The sequence below is a fragment of the Perissodus microlepis genome, chromosome 12, assembly GCF_051167445.1.
Source record: "Perissodus microlepis isolate ML-2025 ecotype Zambia chromosome 12, ASM5116744v1, whole genome shotgun sequence".
Taxonomy (NCBI): Eukaryota; Metazoa; Chordata; class Actinopteri; order Cichliformes; family Cichlidae; genus Perissodus; species Perissodus microlepis.
The window spans coordinates 18,404,432-18,423,128 of NC_140472.1; the positions used below are offsets into that span (position 1 = coordinate 18,404,432).

The following is an 18,697-nucleotide window of genomic DNA, read 5'->3' on the forward strand; positions in this document are numbered from 1 at the left end:
TTCATTCGTTAATTAGTTGATTACAAACACCTGTAGAGCGAGATCCTGTTTAGAAAAAGTAAAGAAAAAGCAAACAGAGTGGAGCCACGCAACACAGGCCTCTGTAAAAGGCTGGTAATTCACAGAATGCATGAGACATTAACATCAGGCTGTGGGATTGGTACATTTTCTGGTTCCCTTGAATACTGTGGGTGGGGGATTATCGTGTAAATACGCGCGTCTGAAACAAACTCTCCATTGCGCTCTCTCTCTCTGATTGCACCGTGTGACCCTTCATGAGAGGTGGACTGTGCTGCTGGGAAAGCTGCTGGTCGTTTTTACTGCGGCTGCTGCCTGAGATTGAAGCTTCTCAATAACCATGAGTCGTCCGCCGAGTCCGACTCCAGCACGATGGTTTAAGGCGCTGCGCAGGTAAAAAAAAAAAAACAAATAAAAATAAGTGAAAAGACCTTTGTTTTGGCCTACTTGCGAGAAATTGAGACTTATTATTGCAAATGACCTTAGATTAGATACAGCTGTTCTGGGTGGCTCAGCTTAAGCGTCCAGCTTTGTTAGTTTTATGTGCATCACCTGACTGTGCACTGCAGTTATTCGGATTTTCAGTATATGCCGGTGGGAGGCTCTTGCTGAGCGGGTGCACAAGCTTAACTTCACACTGGTTCATTCGGAAAGGCCAGCGGTAGAGATTTATTGACTGACACAGACAGACATGAGTGGAAAAGTAAAGGCGTGCTCTGCTTGTCAGAGACATGGACGGCTAACATGCAGAAGGTGCAGTGATAAACGTGTGTGTGTGTGTGTGTGTGTGTGGACTTATTGTGCGCATTCGCCTTGTGATGTTAAAACTAGCGTACTGTTACAGGACCAGGCTCGGGGACCCCTGTCTGAAGACGTATCCGCTGGAAAGCGTGGATCTCCTGAGGAGGGCTAGAGTCGCCTTTCAAGCTGGACGTACCCTGAAGGAGAACTTCAGACTGGCTCAGCTGGAGGCTGTGGTGCAGATGCTGGAGGAACACGAGTGTGACTTTGTGGATGCACTTGGAAGGGACCTCCATAAGGTCAGGGCTGAAGCGGTCTCCCTGCAGGGTTGTTTTTAATAGTGAGAACTGATGGTAGAATCAAATGTTGTTTCTTTTTTCTTTGACTTCATATTCGTCTACTCTGTTTTTAACCAGCCTCGGTTTGAAACGGTTGTGTCTGAACTGATCCTGGTCAAGAATGAGGCTCTATATGCTATTAACAATTTAAAGAAGTGGATGCAGCCACAGAAAGTGGAAAGGAACCTGGTAAGACTGTTTAAATCATTTCGATCATGTTACTGGGATTAATCATGACCTTTTTCGAGAGAACATTCCATATACTGCTACAAAGAAATGTATTGTGCTGAGCCCTGCAAAGCAGATTAAAACACAAGTTGCATTGCCCCTTATTAAAGGAATAAAATGAGCTCATGTGGTTTTTCTGTTTGTGTCATGATGAACCTTACCAGCTTTTTACTTGTGCTGTTTCACTTGTAATGTTATTTGTTCGGTCTGTGTAGTCCACCACGCTGGACGACTGTCTGGTGATCAGTGAACCGCTGGGAGTGGTGCTTATCATTGGGACCTGGTGTAGTCCTGTACAAATGTGCCTTGTGCCACTGGTCGGGGCCATTGCAGCAGGTGCAGCCAGTATTACTTCATCATTTAGTTCTCCTGCACTCAGGCTAACTGACAGCAACTGATGTTTTATTTTCCATTTGTGTAGGAAACTGTGCAATCATCAGCCCCTCCGAGTCTACTGTGCACACAACAGAGCTTCTCCATCGTCTAATTGCCATCTACTTGGATAATGTGAGTAAGCTAGCATAAAGGGACTGATTTTTCCCTGCAAGAACTTACAGTATTTTTCTTAAAATATCAAAGGCAATACTTTCTCTTTTTTTTTTTTTTTTTTTTTTTTTTTGCTCTGAAGCTGATTAGACTGCACACTATGAATTTTTACTTCACTCGCTTTAACATAAGAATAACTGACTTTGGTTGCTACAGTAAGAGTGAAACACTTCATAGTTTTAGCTTCCAGAATAATTTGACTCCTTTGTAAGAATCTGTTTGAGCAGGTACCCTTTTATTGGCCTGTAATCAAATGAGCTTTCATTTGGTGAGATTACACTTTGAGATACTTAAATCTGGCATTTCAGAATTGAGCACTTTGTCATCCATGACTGAATATCTGACTTACCAGTGATTGCTTTTTTGTGTGCTTTTAGTTTAGTTGAATTATAAGAGATGCTTGTTTGAAGAGGGGGAACAAAAGGAATTCTCATACAAAACTCTTGTTTTCCTCAAGGAATGCTTCCATGCGATTCTTGCAGGCATGAGTGACTTGCCTGAAGTGATTGAGCTCAAATTTGATCATGTTTTCTTTACAGGTAATTTTTATTAGTCATCCTTTAATTTAAAAAAAAAAAAAAAGAAAAGTGTTCTTTGAATTGTTCACTGTTTAAGCTTGGCTGTCATTCTGCAGGAAACAAAGAGGATGGAAGCAAAATTGCTCTGGCTGCCGCCCGCATACTCACACCCGTCACCTTGATTCTGGGAGGGAAGAACCCATGTTACGTGGACCAGCACTGTGACATTTCCAACACTGTGCAGCGCATTGCTTGGGCACGTTTTCATAATGCTGGACAGAGTTTGGTGGCTCCTGACTACATTTTATGCCACACAGATGTCAAAGCTCGGCTGGTGCAGGCCCTCAAGTGCTGCCTGATGGAGTTTTATGGCTCTAATCCCCAAGAGTCACGTAGCTTTGGCCGGATAGTCAATCTAGAGATCTTTAACCGTACTAGAGAGATATTATGGAGATCTGGCAAGGTGGCTGTGGGTGGGCATGTGATAGAAGCAGAGAAATATATTGGTATGAAAAGCTGAATTCCTTGACACATATTGCACTTAATAGATTGCTTTAACATGGCTGTAATTTTATTTTATTATATTTTTTAAATCTGAAGCCCCAACAGTTTTGACAGATGTGGCTGAATCAGACCCCGTCATGCAAAAGGAGATCTTTGGTCCAGTTCTTCCTATTTTGACTGTAAACAATGTGGATGAGGCTATTAGCTTTATCAATAAGCAAGAAAAGCCCCTCTGTGTGTATGCATATTCCACCAATGGCAAGGTAGGTCTACAAGGCAAATCGAAAGGGGGGGGGGACTGAAGCCAGAATTCATTGTGGGATTTATTCTGATCATGTGGTGGCTTTTCTGACACTGCAGGTAATTTCGAGACTCATGAGTGAGACCTGCAGTGGAAGCTTTTGCTCTAATGATTGCATCCTGCAGAGTGTGATGGTGGCTCTACCTTTTGGTGGAGTAGGTAAGTCTAAGCTGTAGTAGTATGGATGGTGGGACAGTCTGTAAGTGATCTGCCAGTCTGACCAACTGACACCCCCCCCCCCCCCCCCCTTTTTTTTTTTTTTTTTTTTCTTTGAAGGTGCCAGTGGAATGGGTTCTTTCCATGGCCACTACAGCTTTGATACCTTTTCTCACAAGAAATCCTGTCTGCTACGAAGCGCACGGTTTGAATGTGTGACCTATCTGCGCTATCCACCCTTCGAGGACCGCAATCTGTCTCTAATGACATGGGCCAGCAGCCTTTCCCAGAAAAGCCAGGGCTGGTGCCAGATTATGTGACTGTGTGGGAGGGTAATGACAGCCATGCTGGAATTAAACAAACTGCCACTTTTGTTATGAGCAGGCCATGGAAGACAGAAGCGCATTATTATAGAATCAACAAGAATGGATTTCTATGGAGAAAATTATTAACTGTATATTAACTTGTCTAAATGTATGTTTGAAACTTATAGAAAATGTATAGGACACAAATATTTTGGATGTACACTGTTTATTGTGACCTGTGATTTTACATTAAATGTGGGGAAAAATGCATTAAAATAAAAAAAATCTATGTATTGTATTTATAGTTTGAATAAAGTATATGCATCTCAAAAGGTAATGCTTTTATTTTAATCTTCATATGAGACTGGTCATTCTGGCCTCTCGTAGATTTTCTCTTCATTGCCCTCTTTCATAGATGCATATCTGGCGACTGTGAACAAGTAGTCACTTAACCTGAGTGGGAGAGGAAAGGATATTTGTCAGCTGTGTAGTAGAAGAAACGGGTTTCATATTTATTTATTTATTTTTTTAAAGGTACAACACTGACCTGTTCAAGAACTTGGCAACATCTGGATCTGCCTCGCCTGATCGCACAATTGGAGCAACGCTATGGGGAGGGGAACAGAACCAACTGCAGATTACTTCGTCATTCAGGACGACCTTACATAGATCATGCTAAAACTAACCTGCGCTCTGCTCGCCGACAGACTGTCCGAGCTAAGTGCAAAGCTGCGCTGCTCTTCCCACCAGACTGTGAAAAAACAGGAGTATATATTAGTTCAACAGGGACACGCAAACATTTATAAAAACGTGCGCAGCTTACTGGTAAAATGAAGCTGGTTAAAGGAGGGAGTTCTTCTGTAAACTCATCAATCCAGGTCTCCAAGTCCACAATTGGCTGTGCAATAAATTTTGTTCTCTCTTGCAAAAAACAGAATAAAGTGTGCTCACATGTGACACAATAAATAAAAACAGACTGACTTGATTAGCCAAAGCTATCATACTTATATGGCTTTCTCTTGCAGATGATCGAGGGGTAGCAATGTTGGAGCCCACATCTTGTAAAACACACTGGATCTGTGGTGACAAAAGCCAAATGATGACAAACCTTATCTCTGAATTTATGGTGTAAGAACTGAAAGAAGTTAAGAAATGCAGTATGACAAAATCAAACCTTGTCCAATTGATGAGTGAATGTATGACGTTTATCGAGGCAAAACTCTCTTGCCAGCCTGTAAAAGTTAAGAATGTAACTTTAGACAAGGCATATCATAAAAAAATGCTAAAATGACATGCCATATTTGAATTGTAGAAATGTTACCCTATAGCTGATGACAGCTCGTCTGTATTCCCCAAGGCTTCAAAAATGTGATCTTCTTTTGGCCTTCTTTCTCCTGTAAATGTGCTTGAGAAACCTAAGAAGGAATCAAGAAAACGTTTTTTAAAATATTGCTTATTCCAAAAGTACAGTGAGGTAGTGTTGTCTGAGTTACAATGATAAATAACCTTTGTCTCCTGTTTTGGTGTATATTTTGGGCACCCTGTTGTCTTCACCAGTGGCATAACTGTTTTGAAAAAGAAGGATATTAAAGGAAAGGCGTTTAAACATTTTTATATATTCACCAAACACTATATTAGGTACATCTTGCTTTAATCGGGTTGGTCCCCTCTCCTGTCTTCAGAACCATAATTCTATGTGGCATAGATACAACAAGGTGCTGGGAACATTCCTCAGAGATTTTGATCTATATTGACATCACACAATGATGCAGATTTGTCAGCTGCACATTCATGATGTAAATCTTCTGTTCAACCACATCTTAAAGGTGCTCTACTGGATTGAAATCTGGTGACTGCGGAGGGCATTTAAGTACAGTGAACTCATTATGTTCAACAAACTAGTTTGAGTGGTATGGCACATCAACTTATCCTGCTGGAAGAGGATCGGTACACTTTGGTCATAAAGGGATGTCATGGTCAACAACAACACAGTACCTAACAGTGTGGCCATTGAGTTTAATTCTGTTGTATTTTTAGGAACAATCTGTATGGCAGATGCCAACCAGCAGTTTTGCTAGTTACACAGACAGTTACATGAACAACACGAACAGAAGCACAACACTGTGCACACCAACGCTGACACAGGACTGTACAGTATAGCTACCTTCTGACTGAAAACAGGGTAAACAACGGTCTCTTTGCCCGATACTCGCTAATGAACCTGCATGTCCCTGAAACGCCGCGAAGGAGAGAATGTCTGAAAACAAACGATGTCATTTTTAGCTACAACACAGTAGCAACAGCAGCAAGGGTAAACGACAGAATTGTCTTTTTTGTCCATCCGTGGTGTCCGTAGTTCATAGGCGTTTCCATTTCATCGCATGATTGGCCAACTCACCCGGTGGTGGCAGAGTTCTGGATGCTGATTGGCCAGACGAAAATATGCTCGACCAGCTGAACGGGAGTTGATTGGATACAGGAAATCCTCGCTCGTCCCTCGTCCCGTGTGTCAGGTCACGGTTTAACACTCTCAGATACTCGTGAAGAGAATGTAGTGTTGCTCCATGATTTTTTTAAATCACAAAATTCATTTGTACAGTTATTAACAGTCATAAATGTTCGCGTAAAGGACGGTGCTGTGGAACTAAGCTGTCTACGGCTTCTCGCCTGTTCAGCGGATTAACATTAGCTAAGCTAGCTGTTATTAATGCTGTCAGTGAAAAGTTGAACTGAGGCGATTGAGTTACGTAGATTTGGGCATATTTTGTGCTCTGCTCTGGAAGCTTTTACAGAAATGCAAGTGACGGACTTTTACGTGTCAGCTCCTGGAAAGGCGATCCTACACGGAGAGCATGCAGTCGTTCACGGAAAGGTAAGCTCTGAAGTGATACCATAATGACATTTAATGCACCAGTCAGCATCTTAGCAAAAATATGACTAATTAAGATTTATCAAATAACCTGTCCAATTGCAAAAGTGTCATTTTATATTTTAATATTTACCCCGTTATCATAAAGCTACAGCATGTCTTTGATGAAAAGGCACTAAATGAAGTTAATAACCAAAAATTTTAAAAAAGAGGAGATTTTATTTATTTATCTCTTTAACATTTTTCTTGTTCTAATGTTGCTTCATGGCAGGTGGCTCTTGCTGTGAGCTTAAACTTGAGGACATATTTGCGATTGAAAGCCACTACTTTTGGCAAGGTTTGCATCAACCTGCCCAATATCGACACATTCCTCAGCTGGGACCTTTCACAACTGAACCAGCTTGTTACTTACTTCCATGGTAAGATGCATCAGAGGTGCTCCTGCAAATTCTGTTTTTATGATATTGCGTGCAGTTCAAGCATCCTACAGTGAAATTTTAGTACTGAGACCAATTTTGGCCTAATGTTGGTGGTACAGCAGTATATCCACTGTAACACCAGTCTGTGTCTAAATGGGAGACAAATTTGAAGTGTTTAGTGTGGAAAAAGTAGGAAAAAAGTGCAACTCATTTACTGTATTTCCCATAATTATTTGAGAATCATTGACGGTACTACAAACTCACCACCATCCAAAGTGATTAAATTTACGAGCTTCCGGGTCAGAAATATTTAGCGAGTTTTTTTGCAGCTGTAAATTTCCATTTACTGTCTTTTTATAATGTCAGCCTTTGGATGCGCCAACTAATGACAGTCTTAATTAACAGGTTTTTAAGTAATTTGCCAGATTAAACTATATGCTTTGGTTTTGTACAGTTACAGATCAAAGTGCATTGGTGTGATATACCTTTTAATTGATGTTATTAGGTAAGAGGGATGAGGTGCAACGCCTGGATGCTGAACTTGTGAGGAGACTGCGGGAATTTATTGGTGTAACCAATGCAAGCTTGGATACTTGCAGCATGGCCACCTTATCCTTCCTTTACCTCTACCTGTCGCTGTTTGGATCAGGGTGAGAGAGAGGACTTCTTCTCATCATTTGCACATCTGTAGCCATTTTTGTCACAAAGGCATCAACAAATTGCAGGTGTATATATGAAAATGTTCTCTCTATGCACATAGGAAAGTAATAACTCGTGCCTTTTTAAAAACCTGTAGTCAATCACTCACTGAACTCTTTAAAAAATATCGGTACTTCATTCTGAGACAGAGCGTTACAGTGTAAAATTTAACATTTTTTTTAGAAGGAGCATTTTGTGCTGAGTAACAGGAAATCTGTTATCATGACTCTTGTGTACTTTTCTAGGAGTAGTGGGGGTTAAAGGTCATTTGTCTAAAGCAGTCAAAGTCTTTGATGTTTAGTAAGTACAGGATAGTAATTATGTTATATTTCTGTTATAACATCTGATAAAAGATGAAGTTTCATTTCTATATTAGCTCACAGGTTACACAAGTGTTAAAGGCAAACTCTCAAAAGTAAACACTCAAAAGAGAAGTCCAGTAAAAATGATGAAAGACTGCAGCTGTAAACTCATTGCCCAGAGGTGGTGCAACTGAAAATGGCTGCAGCTATTACTTTCTCCACCTACTGGTGATTCAGACAGTGTGCAGACAAATAATGACAAATGACAAAATGACTCTGTCTTGTTTAAACTCTACAGTCTTTCTGTGTGTGTGCGTGCGTGTGTGCATGTGTGTGTGTTTGTGAGTGTGTGCATGAGAGTGCTTCAGGGAGGGCTATTTATTGTGTGTACCACTGTATTCTGTGGCGTATAATAGTGGGGTTTCTTGCATTTCAGATTTTATTGTTTGCCCAGTGATAACTCTGTTTATATTTAGATGTCCTTGTTAAAATGATATACACATTACAGTAGATTGTATTAGTTTTGGTCTTGTGCCCACTTGCAATAAATGTAGTTTTAAGTTCAATTTCCAAACATCTAAGTTACCAGTGAAGTAGATTAGGTTCAGGGAAAAGTTTCTCTTCTTTAAAATGAAGATGCTAAAGGTATTGGTTGGATGTTAGTATTAACTGCTTCGGCAGCTGTTAACAGAAAAGATGCTGAGGAGCATTAAGCTGCAGGTTGTTGGGAGGTTTAATCGGCGTTGACAAGGCGGTGGCATGTCTGAGAGAGGTGATGGGTTGTGACAGGATCCCCGCTAATGAGAGTCTGGCACTGAGCCAGTCTGTGCCCTATTGCCTGTATGCATTTTCCTCTAAAGAGAGAGAAGAGCTGGACATTTAGTTTATAGTATTCACCTCTGCCCAAAAGCAGCATTACTGACAGGCATTGATAGAAGTGTCAAGTTTCTGTTGAATGTAGTAGTGTACATGTGTGCTGTAAGAGTCACATGACTGTACAGAAGGCAATATCACATATTATGTACTTTACTTAATGAAGTATACTCTATATATTAAAAATGACTGATAGCTGATTGTAAATGAGAAGTAATAAGTAGGATTTTTAAATCTACAGTGATGCTCACAGGTTGTGTTCATTCTAATTTTGGGGATACAGTTGCAAATTTCTATTATCTGTAACTATTTTTTTACCGTTTCAGTGCATATACAGTCAAAAGTCATACATATACACAATTTAAATTCTATAAAAGCAGTTTCTGTTTTTGTTTTCTCAGTGAGCTGCCCAGTTTGACGCTGACTGTGTGGTCAGAGCTGCCGACTGGAGCAGGACTCGGGTCAAGTGCCGCCTACTCTGTGTGTTTAGCTGCAGCTCTGCTTTGCGCGAGTGGAGCCATCCCCCCTCCTCTCAAAGAGTGGGAACACACTGCCAGGTAATGTTCAGGTCTCCATCTCCATCACGAGCTCTGTATGCGGTAGCTGTCAGCTGCCGTTTTGTATAGGCGTCACGGCAGGGCTGGAAAAATGGGACAGCAAGTGTAAAATTTTAAATTACACATCACACAATGGAAATGGTGTCACACAGGCTTTTGGTTTGAAGTTGAAGGTGAGGCCTTAAATTATAACATTCAACTTGTTAAAAAGAAAAATTAATGGATGGGTTTGGTCAACACCACAACACAACTTGTATTGCAGTTCACAATACAAAAGATATTGCATTTTACACCAGTACTTTTAACATTTTCTGGCTAAATTTGCAGATTTCATAACAACTGCCTCTTTTTTTGAAAAACTGTCTCGTATATAATCGTTTTAGGATTTTGACACTTTTTCCTTTTATTTTGGTATGACTGGTGTCAGGTGGTGTCAGGAGAAACTGGAGCTAATCAACAGTTGGGCTTTCCAAGGGGAGATGATCATCCACGGTAATCCTTCAGGAGTGGACAATGCTGTAGGAACGTGGGGTGAGGCATTAAAATGTGGAGCTTGTTACACCTTCCTTCATTTTTGTACCGCACTCTTTCATGTACTCATCAGAGTTTTGCACCATCATTGTTCATTGTTATCTGATTATCGTGATTTTAATGATTCATCTTTGGTTTACATAGGCGGCATGCTCAGATTCTTGGCTGGAAAGATAATACCGCTGAGCAGGTACTAAAGAAGGATTATTAATTAGATTTTATTTAAAGGATCAATTAACAAACTCATTGTCTGGACAAAATTAATACATCAGTAAAGCACCAGAATAATACGTCTGAATGAACCCTCTGATCTGTCTGTTTTACTTCCAGGGTGCCGTTATTAAGAATCCTCCTCACTAACACCAAAGTACCACGAAGCACCAAGGTACTTGTTGCCGGGGTGAAGGACAAAATTAACAAGGTACTAAATGGTTTCTTCCTCCCCCGTGTGTTACTTGCCGACACTGTAATTAATATAATAGGCGGTGCTTTTGCTTGGCAGATACTCCTGCGTGTGGTGTTGAGTGCCTTCATAAAATATTAAAATTAAACTCTTAGCCGGCACCCCTGTGCGCTGTTGCCTTGGTGACACCAGCAGGTGTGCAGATTTCTGTCTGAGACGGAGAATTCGGCCTGAATGGTGTTGTGACAGTGTTGTGATCAAGCTAGAGCACAAGTCAAACCTGCCATCCCAGAATCTGTATTTGTATGCAGCTTATCCATCAGAAAACAGCCATTAAAAATAATATGTGTGTACAGATGTTATTGTATTGCACGAGTGATGTTGGAAAAGTTAATCTCTTTGGGTTTTGTATTCCCCTCCTGTAGTTTCCATCCATCATGGTACCTGTTCTTGACTCGGTTGATGCCATTTCCTGCACTTGTGAAAAGGTCCTCTCAGAGATGACCTGCGAGCCCATCACAGGAGAGCATTACAATATTCTAGAGGTACAAATATTAGTTGATTTTGTGAAGCAGTTTGAGTTATAAACATGTCATTAAATGTCATTGTTACTTCTGTTTGAAAGTCTGCTGCATCTAAAATAAATAATGTAATAGATGTATTGTGGAGTACTGTACAAAAGTCTTGAGCCACCCCTCATTTCTTTATATTTGGTTTCCACTTTATTTATTTATTTTTTTAAGTGGTCTCCAGCAATCTAAGGAGCTTGGAAAGAAAAGCGTCTGGACTTCTTTAAGTTTCTTGAAGACGTTTCACCTCTCATTCGGGAAGCTTCTTCAGTTCTGAGAGCAACAGGTGGAGAGTACCAGATTTTTAAGCCCTATTGGGAGCATCACTAAGAGGGTCATGGACCCCCTTGTGATCCTCTGCCTTATCACATGAGCCAAGGTGTGAAACGTCTTCAAGAATCTTAAAGAAGTCCAGACGCTTTTCTTTCCAAGCTCCTTAGACTATGATGACCTGGATGACTGACAAACTTCACAGACATACGGACTCCAGCAATATTTCTCCAGGCTTTCTGAAGTTCTTGAAAGAAGTTTTTCTTTGGACATTGGCTGCTTTTTCAGTCATTTCAGTCCAGTCCCTGTACCTGATCATTTTCTCAGAAGTGTTTTTTGTTTGTTAAGCTACTTAACACTGACCTATGAATCATTTAAACATAAAAAGGCACCTAACTCAAGGGATAAACTAGTTTTGTCTACACATAATAGACAACTTAGCAAAGAAACAATTATAAATTATATCTTTAGGTACTTTGTTACTGGCAACTTCTCACAAAACATGTATTCCGATTTCTTTAGTTGAATTAGTACTGCAGACATAAAATTTTATTTTTTGTACCAACAAAGTGTTTTCAAAAGAACTTTTAGCTGAACACTTGTCATATCTTGGGGCAGTGTGTGTGTCCTTAAAAAAATTGAGGAAAGTGAACAAGTGGAGGGCAAAAGAAGGAAAAAAAAAAAAAAAGATCCACCATGCAATACCATCTGGAAAGCATCTGATTGGTAACAGCATCACAATGATCCCAAACACACTGCCAGTGCAGTAAAAGCATACCTGGATAGAAAAACACATCAGTAGAGCATTATCAGTCATGGGTTGGCCTCCTCAGAGCCCGGACCGCCACATTATTGAAGCAGTGTGGGATCATTTTGGCAGGGAACAGAACAAAAGGCAGCCAACATCCAAAGAAGAGCTTTGAATGTCCTTCAAGAAGCCCCAAGAACTTTTTCTGAAGACTACTTAAAGAAAAGACAAGAAATCTTGCCTTAGAGAGTTTAGGCTGTGTTGAAGAATAAAGGTGGTTATACCAAGCATTGACTTTCAAGCTTGTTAGAATCATTCACTTTGTTTTGGCCTTAAATATTGTATTTTCATGTATGTTTGCACATTTCAGTAAATCTCTCCACCTATTTCTCAAAATGTTAAGAATGAGGGGCAACACAAGACTTTTGCACAGTACTGTATAATGTATAGTAACTAAGAAATATACTGTATACTTGAGACAAAGCTGACTTTGATCTTTGAGGTGATCAGAGAAGGGGTGCTAGTTGTGCAAAGTTATCACTTTGTTTTCCAAAATAACTTCCTGGCTAAAGTCAAGACCATGTTAGACCACATTAGCAGGTTAGACCACATTAGCAGGTTAGCCGAATAGTATTTACACTCCGGCATGATACAGTTGCTAGCTACGCAAGTGTAGGCTAGCTGTCTAACCTAGTTAGACAAAAGTTAGTGCACATTAGCTAGTGTTGTTAACTGTTGTAGCATAGTGCTGGTTTGAAAATGTCTAAACCACACAGCTGATTTTCTCCCAGTAGCATGTATGAATTAACAACAGCTGTGTGATACCCTTTAAAGGAACTCATTGATATCAACCAGCACCATCTGAATGTGATGGGGGTGGGGCACCCTGCCCTGGACAGACTTTGCCTGGTCACACTGGCCAAAGGACTCCACAGCAAGCTAACAGGTGCAGGGGGAGGAGGCTGTGGCATCACGCTTCTGAGACCAGGTGCTTTTTACTGTGCATTTTTAAATGATTATGTGAAGAGTAATTTATTTTAAAGGAATGCACTTTATCTGCTGTTATAAGTACCTTTGCAGTTTAGATGACTTGCATAATTCAAATTAATCATTCATTTATTCCACATCCTTCAGCTGATTGGTCTTCAGTCTTGTAATGAATTAATTTTGATGAGGAATGTTTGAAGAGCTAAACTGTCAGGCTCCTGCTGACAGCAAGTTTGTTTTTGTTTTTTTTTTCCCTCAAATTCCCCCTCACTCTCATATTAACGATTTGAGTGGCAGAAAATGATGAGCAGGCTGTGCAAGAAAACGTCTTTGGTATGCAAGTATTACTGTGCAATTGGTTCTAAGAAAACTTTGTATCATCCTCTCTTTGACAAAGCAAACAAGCAGAGAACCTGCAAGTTCAGCCTTTGTTTATGCCTGCAGCCTGTAACATACTGAATTTTAACAAGTCTTAACCACACCAAATAGATTTCCAAAGGCTTTTTTATTTGTTTTCTCAGCAAATGTTTCTGACTGAGGGAATTTCCAAGTGTTTCCATATCTGTCTAGTCTACATGCTCTCAGAGGGTTTTTATAGTGCAGCTCTTTAAGTTAAGGAAGGGAGGATTAAGTTATTTTATCTTTGTGTTTTAAAGCTGCTCTTGAATGTGAAGCTTTACATTTTCTGTGTGGTTACTGTGAGTATTACTATGCAGCTGCATCCTTACTGTTGAGATGATGTCAAGCCCTGTTTTGGACCATTTCTTTTGCAAAAAGCAGCAGATGTTTGGTACAGTCTCACAGAGCACACCAAGTCTGCCTCAGCTTATTAACTGAAGTGACTTATTTTTATCCCTGTCTTGACCTTGTCTTATATTACCTGTTATAACTGGCTTGTTTTATAGAAACCGACTCCCTGATGGTCCAGAGTACAGTGCAGGAGTTGAAAGACTGTGGCTTTGACTGCTGGGAAACAAGCATTGGTGGGCCAGGTGTCCAGCAGCATTCGGCCATTTCTGTTAAGGAGGAAATTCTGGAGATTTTAAATCACTACTAAGTCTCACCCGTGGCAGTGTCTGCGAAGGAGGACAGATGTAATAGTGGGCTTTTTATTATCTCAAGACCTGAGGTATACTGAACTAATAAAGGAGGCCGAATGGACCAAGGAGCATTTCAATCTGGGCAGGGTGGGGTGGGATGGGGTGGTCTAATCTCTCTTAAATCTGTGACGATTTAACTATGTTGTGTTTTGGGTAACACTTCTTATTCAGTGAAAATGTACTCATGGTTTACGAGCCTGTGCACTGACATCTAAGTCCAGTAGGTGGCATCAGAGTTGCACAAATGCTTCTCTATGGAAGGAGAGTTGCAGAAGACGGCACTCATAAAATTGACTGACATGGAAGTGAAACACTGGCAGGATTAAGTTATATTTTCTTCCAAATGCTTAAAGCAGTAGGGGTCAGTATATTTTAGTACATTAAAAGATCACCAATCCTGAAATACTCCTCCTCTAATACAATGTTGTCGTGATGACGATGAGACATTATTTAACAAGAAAAAAATCAAACTCAACAGATTTCACTCTCATGAAATATTTAAAAATGATGCAAACCATTTAAAAACCTCTGAATCCCATCATGCACTGCTGCATTCCTCTGAAATTTTGGTGTGCTAAAATGTATTCTAATTATACTAAAACCAAAGAATTTGATGTGATTTCAGTTGTTTCCTTGTTGAGAGCGTCTATAATTTCTCCAGCACTTTGGTAAAATGTCACTATTTTATGCTCTGTTAGTTTTTGCAGTGAAAGGCTAACTGGCTGTGTTGTTTTGCTAATACAGAATGGGGAAAGAGGGAAAGCAGGAGTGTGTGACTTTCTCTGGAGCCTCTGGATTAGCGCTACTATAATGTGAATCAGTGACGAGTGTCCTTCTCAGTCACGCGTTTGTGCTGACGCGCAAACACACACACACACACAAACCAGCTTTTCCAAATTCTTCTCCACCTAATCGCTCCCTTGAAAGCATTACAGAGTATTCTGCAAATGTCGCAGATGGAGAAGACGGATCTGTTTAGAATTTCACTGATTTGGGGAAAAGGTCATTGGGGGATTCAGTTGAGTTTGAATATCTATTTCATTTTCTGCTTTTTTTTGGTAAATGTCACAAAGATTGAGTAGTACAAATCTGGCACCGTGCGTGAATATACGACATTTGTCACCCTCCCTCCTTTTTCTGCCTGGCGCCCCCTCTGTCCTCTTGAATTGTGTCATCTTTGTCAGGGCAGCCCCCCGTCAGCGTGCCGCACAGTTGCCCCTAACCCCTGCTGGAATTTAATTACCACTGCGCTTTTCAATTGAAATGGCATTGACGAGGAGGGGAGGGGGACAAGAGCGAGACAACGGAGCCAGTTTTATTTGAAGCCCCTCTCTTTCTTTTCTGTCTCATTCTCTTTCGCTCCTTTTAGCCCTGCGAGGCACAGATGGTATTTTTTTTATATCAGTGTCAGCGCCTGCTTCTTTCTGCTCTGATGAATAGAATCTAAGGAGCAGGCCTAAGATGATTTCAGATAACAGAGGGAGTGAGGAAGGGGGTCAAGGATAGAGGGAGAATGTCAAAATTAGAGAGATACAGTGGAAAAAACGTGCGCTGTCCCCGCAGCGAGGAGCGAGATGTACAAACCATTTAACATTTAACATTTTGAGGGGTTTTAGGGAGTTTTGTCTGTGTGGATCAATGTGATAGAATCTGGGATGAATAATTCATTCTGTCCAAGCAGGAGGAATAAAATGGTAAATGTGAATTTGCTGAGTGGTCATGCACACTGTGGCACATTCCCTCTGGTCCCCGGTCGACTGGTGAAATGCTTGTCAGGAGCCATTATGTTTGAATACAGAATTAGACCTGACTGACAAGATATCATGTTGATGTCTACTGGTTTCGCCAATGGGGATTTAGTGTATGACTTCCCACAGCGAACGTCTGCATTTGCATCTATAGGCTTTTGGATCACAGTTTGTTATTGGGTTGTTATTATGGGAAACGTCTTGTACTGATTGAATTATATGTCTTCATATCTTTAAAAGAGGATGTGGAATTGGCACACAGCAGGAAATATCTGCGCAACGCTCCTCTGCCCAGCATTCAAATGAACACAATGAGGCAGAATCAACATCATGATGATCCTCTCTGTCACGATGAGCTGCATGACCCTCCTGGGGGTGTTTGCCCTTTTACTAAGTCGAGGTCGGTGGCCGGTGTTCTCAGCAGGGGTCCGATTAAGGCAGCATGGTGCGGGAGGGCCGTCGAAGATCTCAAAAGGATTCAGGTTTACATTCACCAATATGTCAAGAAGTGCTTTTAGTTCTTACTCTTTGAGTAAATGATTAACTTTTTCAAAAAGCATGATGAACAACTAAGACAGTTTTTTCATTATTGATAAAGTAACCCAGTGCATAATTAAAAACACTTTGTTGCTACAGTGTTAATCGGTCTGCTATGACTTAGTGTGAGTGTGCTCACTTTGAGTCTGGTCTGCTTGTGCTTTGTGACAGTTTTAGCATTTAATCATCATCCAGTGGTTGTGACTTGAGTAGACAAACCAGAGTTACTCATTTTTTTTTAGGATTTGCAAATACTTCTGTCCTGTGAACGCTCGGTGGTGGAGGAAGTTTTGGTTTGTTTATTAAAATTATCTTCAGGGGTCTGAAGGATGGAAATTATTCTACTCAACCAAACAAAAAACAAATAAATGTGAGGCTAAACATTTTTTTTTTAATCCATACATGATTTAAATGTAGTTTGGTTGCCTTCTCCTTCAAGGTTATCTCCTTGTGTAACACTGCTAGCTTTCTTATGTTTAGAGCACTCCCTGGAAATCCCATTGTGCCTTTTTGACTTCATCATGGGCTTCAAACTTGTGCAAAGAGCAAACATCCTTCTCATACCCAAGCTTCATGCCAAGGATAATCAGTGGTGACGAGAGCTTGTGGCTCTCAGCTATGACCCAGAGACCAAATAGCGGTTTTCAGAGGAACTGTCCAGTTTGCTAGCCTGAAGGTGGTATATCGAGTCAGGAGCATGCTTGTAATTTTCTTCAACCTTCACAGGGTTGTGCACCTTGAATTCATCACCCAGGGCCATACTGTCATCACTGAGTCCTACTGTAATGTCCCGAGACTTCTGAGGGAGAACATTGAGCACAAAAGACCTAAACTGTGTTGTATGCCATCATGTGCCAGTCAGGCATTTATGGCCAAACCACCTTGCTTACTCGCCAGATTTGTCCTCCATCACAAAATAAAATTGGACACACAAGTGGTCAAGAAGCAGCGCAAATGGAGAAGGAGCAGTGCAGCATTTTATAAAATCAGACCTTGAAGGTGGTGGCATAACATTTTTATATCAGGTAGGGTTTTTTTTAATTTTTTTTTATTTTGGTGGTACAGCTAAAACTTTTTAATCACACCCCATCTGCAGACCAGTGCTTTATGTTAGCATGCTAACACGGTCATGCTAATTCTCATGTTTACAATATTCACCGTCATAGTTTAGCATGCTAAAAAATGCTAGTCAGTGTTAATCGCAGCTAAAATTTCACTGAATGAAAAGTTAAAGTAAATATCTGCTCTAAGGTATTGAAATTCAATATTTTTAACTGACACTAAAACTCTGGAAACCTTTAATATCTGTTAAAAATGTAAATTATTTATAGTTTTAACCTCCTGGACCTGGTGTCCACATATGTGGATATCACATTTTGGGTTGTCTAGACGAAAATACTAAATTTTGCTCTACAAGAGCTTGATATCCACTTACAAGGACATTATATTGCCACTGTTCTATCAAAATTTAAAACGAATGTCCTCATATGTGGATCTTATTTTTCTCAGAAATAAAAATCAGGTAAAAAAACAAAACAAAACAAAACTGGTAATTCTTTGTTTTTACATTCATCAGGTCCCAACCAGCCCAAATGGCAAAGAGAAATTAAAAATGCATGAAAAAGTTTGGGTCTTAGGAAGTTAAATTTATATTTATACTACAGTCTGGAAGCCTTAATTTTGCTGCAACATTTGCAACATGGTAGGGTCAGAATTTGGGGTAAACAACATGAAAGCATGTGTCCATGATTTCATGGGATATTGTCTTGGCACACCGTGTCCCCTTATTATCAGTAGTGCATCATTTAAACATCACAGACTACCTGAATGTTGTTGCTCTCTTAATGACCACAGTGTACCCATCTTCTGATGACTGCTTCCACCAGGATAACTCACTATGACACAAAGCTCAGATCATCTCAAACTTTTTTTTTAACATGACAGTGAGTTCACTGTGCTCAAATGACCTCTACAGTCACCAGATCTTAATCCAATAGTGCACCTTTGGGATGTGGTGGATGTGGCAACCACTAAATTTGCAGCAACTCTGTGATGCTTTCATGCCTAATTATCAGTTCTGAAAGCAACAGGGGGTCCAACCTGGTGTTATTAAGGTGTAACTGAGGAGTAAATATTGCATTATGTTGAGATTTTAGCCTGTAATGGAAGAACTGTAGAGAGGAGGAACACTAAGTTAACATATAGGCCTGTTTTGAAACAGAGTCAATATAAAGCTAAAGCTATGCATGTCACTGTAAATCCTACATGTGTTTGTGCAAATGAATCACATTAAAACAGTTTTTATAATAAAACAAATAGCAGTGTTTTCATCCAAAGATTTCATTTTTGGGCATTTGGAATCCATAGTTACAAAATACTATTTTTAAAAAATATGGTGATATAATATATGTATATATCATGTGTATACAC

At 40.2% G+C, this 18,697-nt stretch overlaps 3 protein-coding genes across 6 annotated transcripts; 2 read left to right on the forward strand and 1 right to left on the reverse strand.

The window, feature by feature from the left end:
* Positions 1-43: 43 nt before the first annotated feature.
* aldh3b4 (aldehyde dehydrogenase 3 family, member B4) lies at positions 44-3,871 on the forward strand. 3 transcript variants are annotated; one of them, XM_084945685.1, is made up of 11 exons: positions 44-114; positions 281-411; positions 863-1,058; positions 1,176-1,286; positions 1,541-1,661; positions 1,747-1,832; positions 2,329-2,410; positions 2,506-2,895; positions 2,990-3,156; positions 3,254-3,353; positions 3,471-3,871. In XM_084945685.1, the coding sequence occupies exons 2-11, from the start codon at positions 359-361 to the stop codon at positions 3,668-3,670; spliced, it is 1,506 nt and encodes a 501-aa protein (XP_084801811.1). In that variant the 5' UTR covers positions 44-114; positions 281-358; the 3' UTR covers positions 3,671-3,871. The 3 variants fall into 3 exon arrangements, with proteins under 3 accessions (XP_084801811.1, XP_084801810.1, XP_084801809.1); XM_084945684.1 differs by having other exon boundaries at positions 55-411; XM_084945683.1 differs by lacking the exons at positions 44-114; positions 281-411 and adding an exon at positions 492-771.
* Positions 3,865-6,022, reverse strand: mmab (metabolism of cobalamin associated B). Of its 2 annotated transcripts, XM_084945688.1 has the most exons (9): positions 5,820-6,020; positions 5,162-5,220; positions 4,977-5,070; positions 4,830-4,887; positions 4,660-4,732; positions 4,479-4,576; positions 4,342-4,406; positions 4,203-4,262; positions 3,865-4,108 (listed from the first exon to the last, which is right to left on the reverse strand). In XM_084945688.1, exons 1-9 carry the CDS (start codon positions 5,930-5,932, stop codon positions 4,024-4,026), a joined length of 705 nt encoding a protein of 234 aa, XP_084801814.1. In that variant the 5' UTR covers positions 5,933-6,020; the 3' UTR covers positions 3,865-4,023. The 2 variants fall into 2 exon arrangements, with proteins under 2 accessions (XP_084801814.1, XP_084801813.1); XM_084945687.1 differs by having other exon boundaries at positions 4,342-4,576; positions 5,820-6,022.
* A 107-nt stretch (positions 6,023-6,129) lies between these two features.
* Positions 6,130-14,744, forward strand: mvk (mevalonate kinase). The gene is made up of 10 exons (XM_084945686.1): positions 6,130-6,527; positions 6,796-6,943; positions 7,449-7,593; positions 9,219-9,374; positions 9,802-9,905; positions 10,050-10,095; positions 10,236-10,326; positions 10,734-10,853; positions 12,730-12,883; positions 13,788-14,744. The coding sequence occupies exons 1-10, from the start codon at positions 6,450-6,452 to the stop codon at positions 13,937-13,939; spliced, it is 1,194 nt and encodes a 397-aa protein (XP_084801812.1). The 5' UTR covers positions 6,130-6,449; the 3' UTR covers positions 13,940-14,744.
* The last annotated feature ends 3,953 nt before the right edge of the window (positions 14,745-18,697 follow it).

Bases quoted from the DNA above. Each gene is read 5' to 3' on its own strand.
- aldh3b4 (XM_084945683.1), top strand. From the start codon at position 710: ATGAGTGGAAAAGTAAAGGCGTGCTCTGCTTGTCAGAGACATGGACGG. The intron at 3,157-3,253 runs GTAGGTCTACAA...CTGACACTGCAG, and splicing joins CATATTCCACCAATGGCAAG to GTAATTTCGAGACTCATGAG. The intron at 3,354-3,470 runs GTAAGTCTAAGC...TTTTCTTTGAAG, and splicing joins TCTACCTTTTGGTGGAGTAG to GTGCCAGTGGAATGGGTTCT.
- mmab (XM_084945687.1), bottom strand. From the start codon at position 5,932: ATGACATCGTTTGTTTTCAGACATTCTCTCCTTCGCGGCGTTTCAGGG. The intron at 5,221-5,819 runs GTAGCTATACTG...TTTTCAAAACAG, and splicing joins ACCCTGTTTTCAGTCAGAAG to TTATGCCACTGGTGAAGACA. The intron at 4,888-4,976 runs GTAACATTTCTA...TAACTTTTACAG, and splicing joins GAGCTGTCATCAGCTATAGG to GCTGGCAAGAGAGTTTTGCC.
- mvk (XM_084945686.1), top strand. From the start codon at position 6,450: ATGCAAGTGACGGACTTTTACGTGTCAGCTCCTGGAAAGGCGATCCTA. The intron at 7,594-9,218 runs GTGAGAGAGAGG...TTGTTTTCTCAG, and splicing joins CTGTCGCTGTTTGGATCAGG to TGAGCTGCCCAGTTTGACGC. The intron at 10,327-10,733 runs GTACTAAATGGT...CCCCTCCTGTAG, and splicing joins TGAAGGACAAAATTAACAAG to TTTCCATCCATCATGGTACC.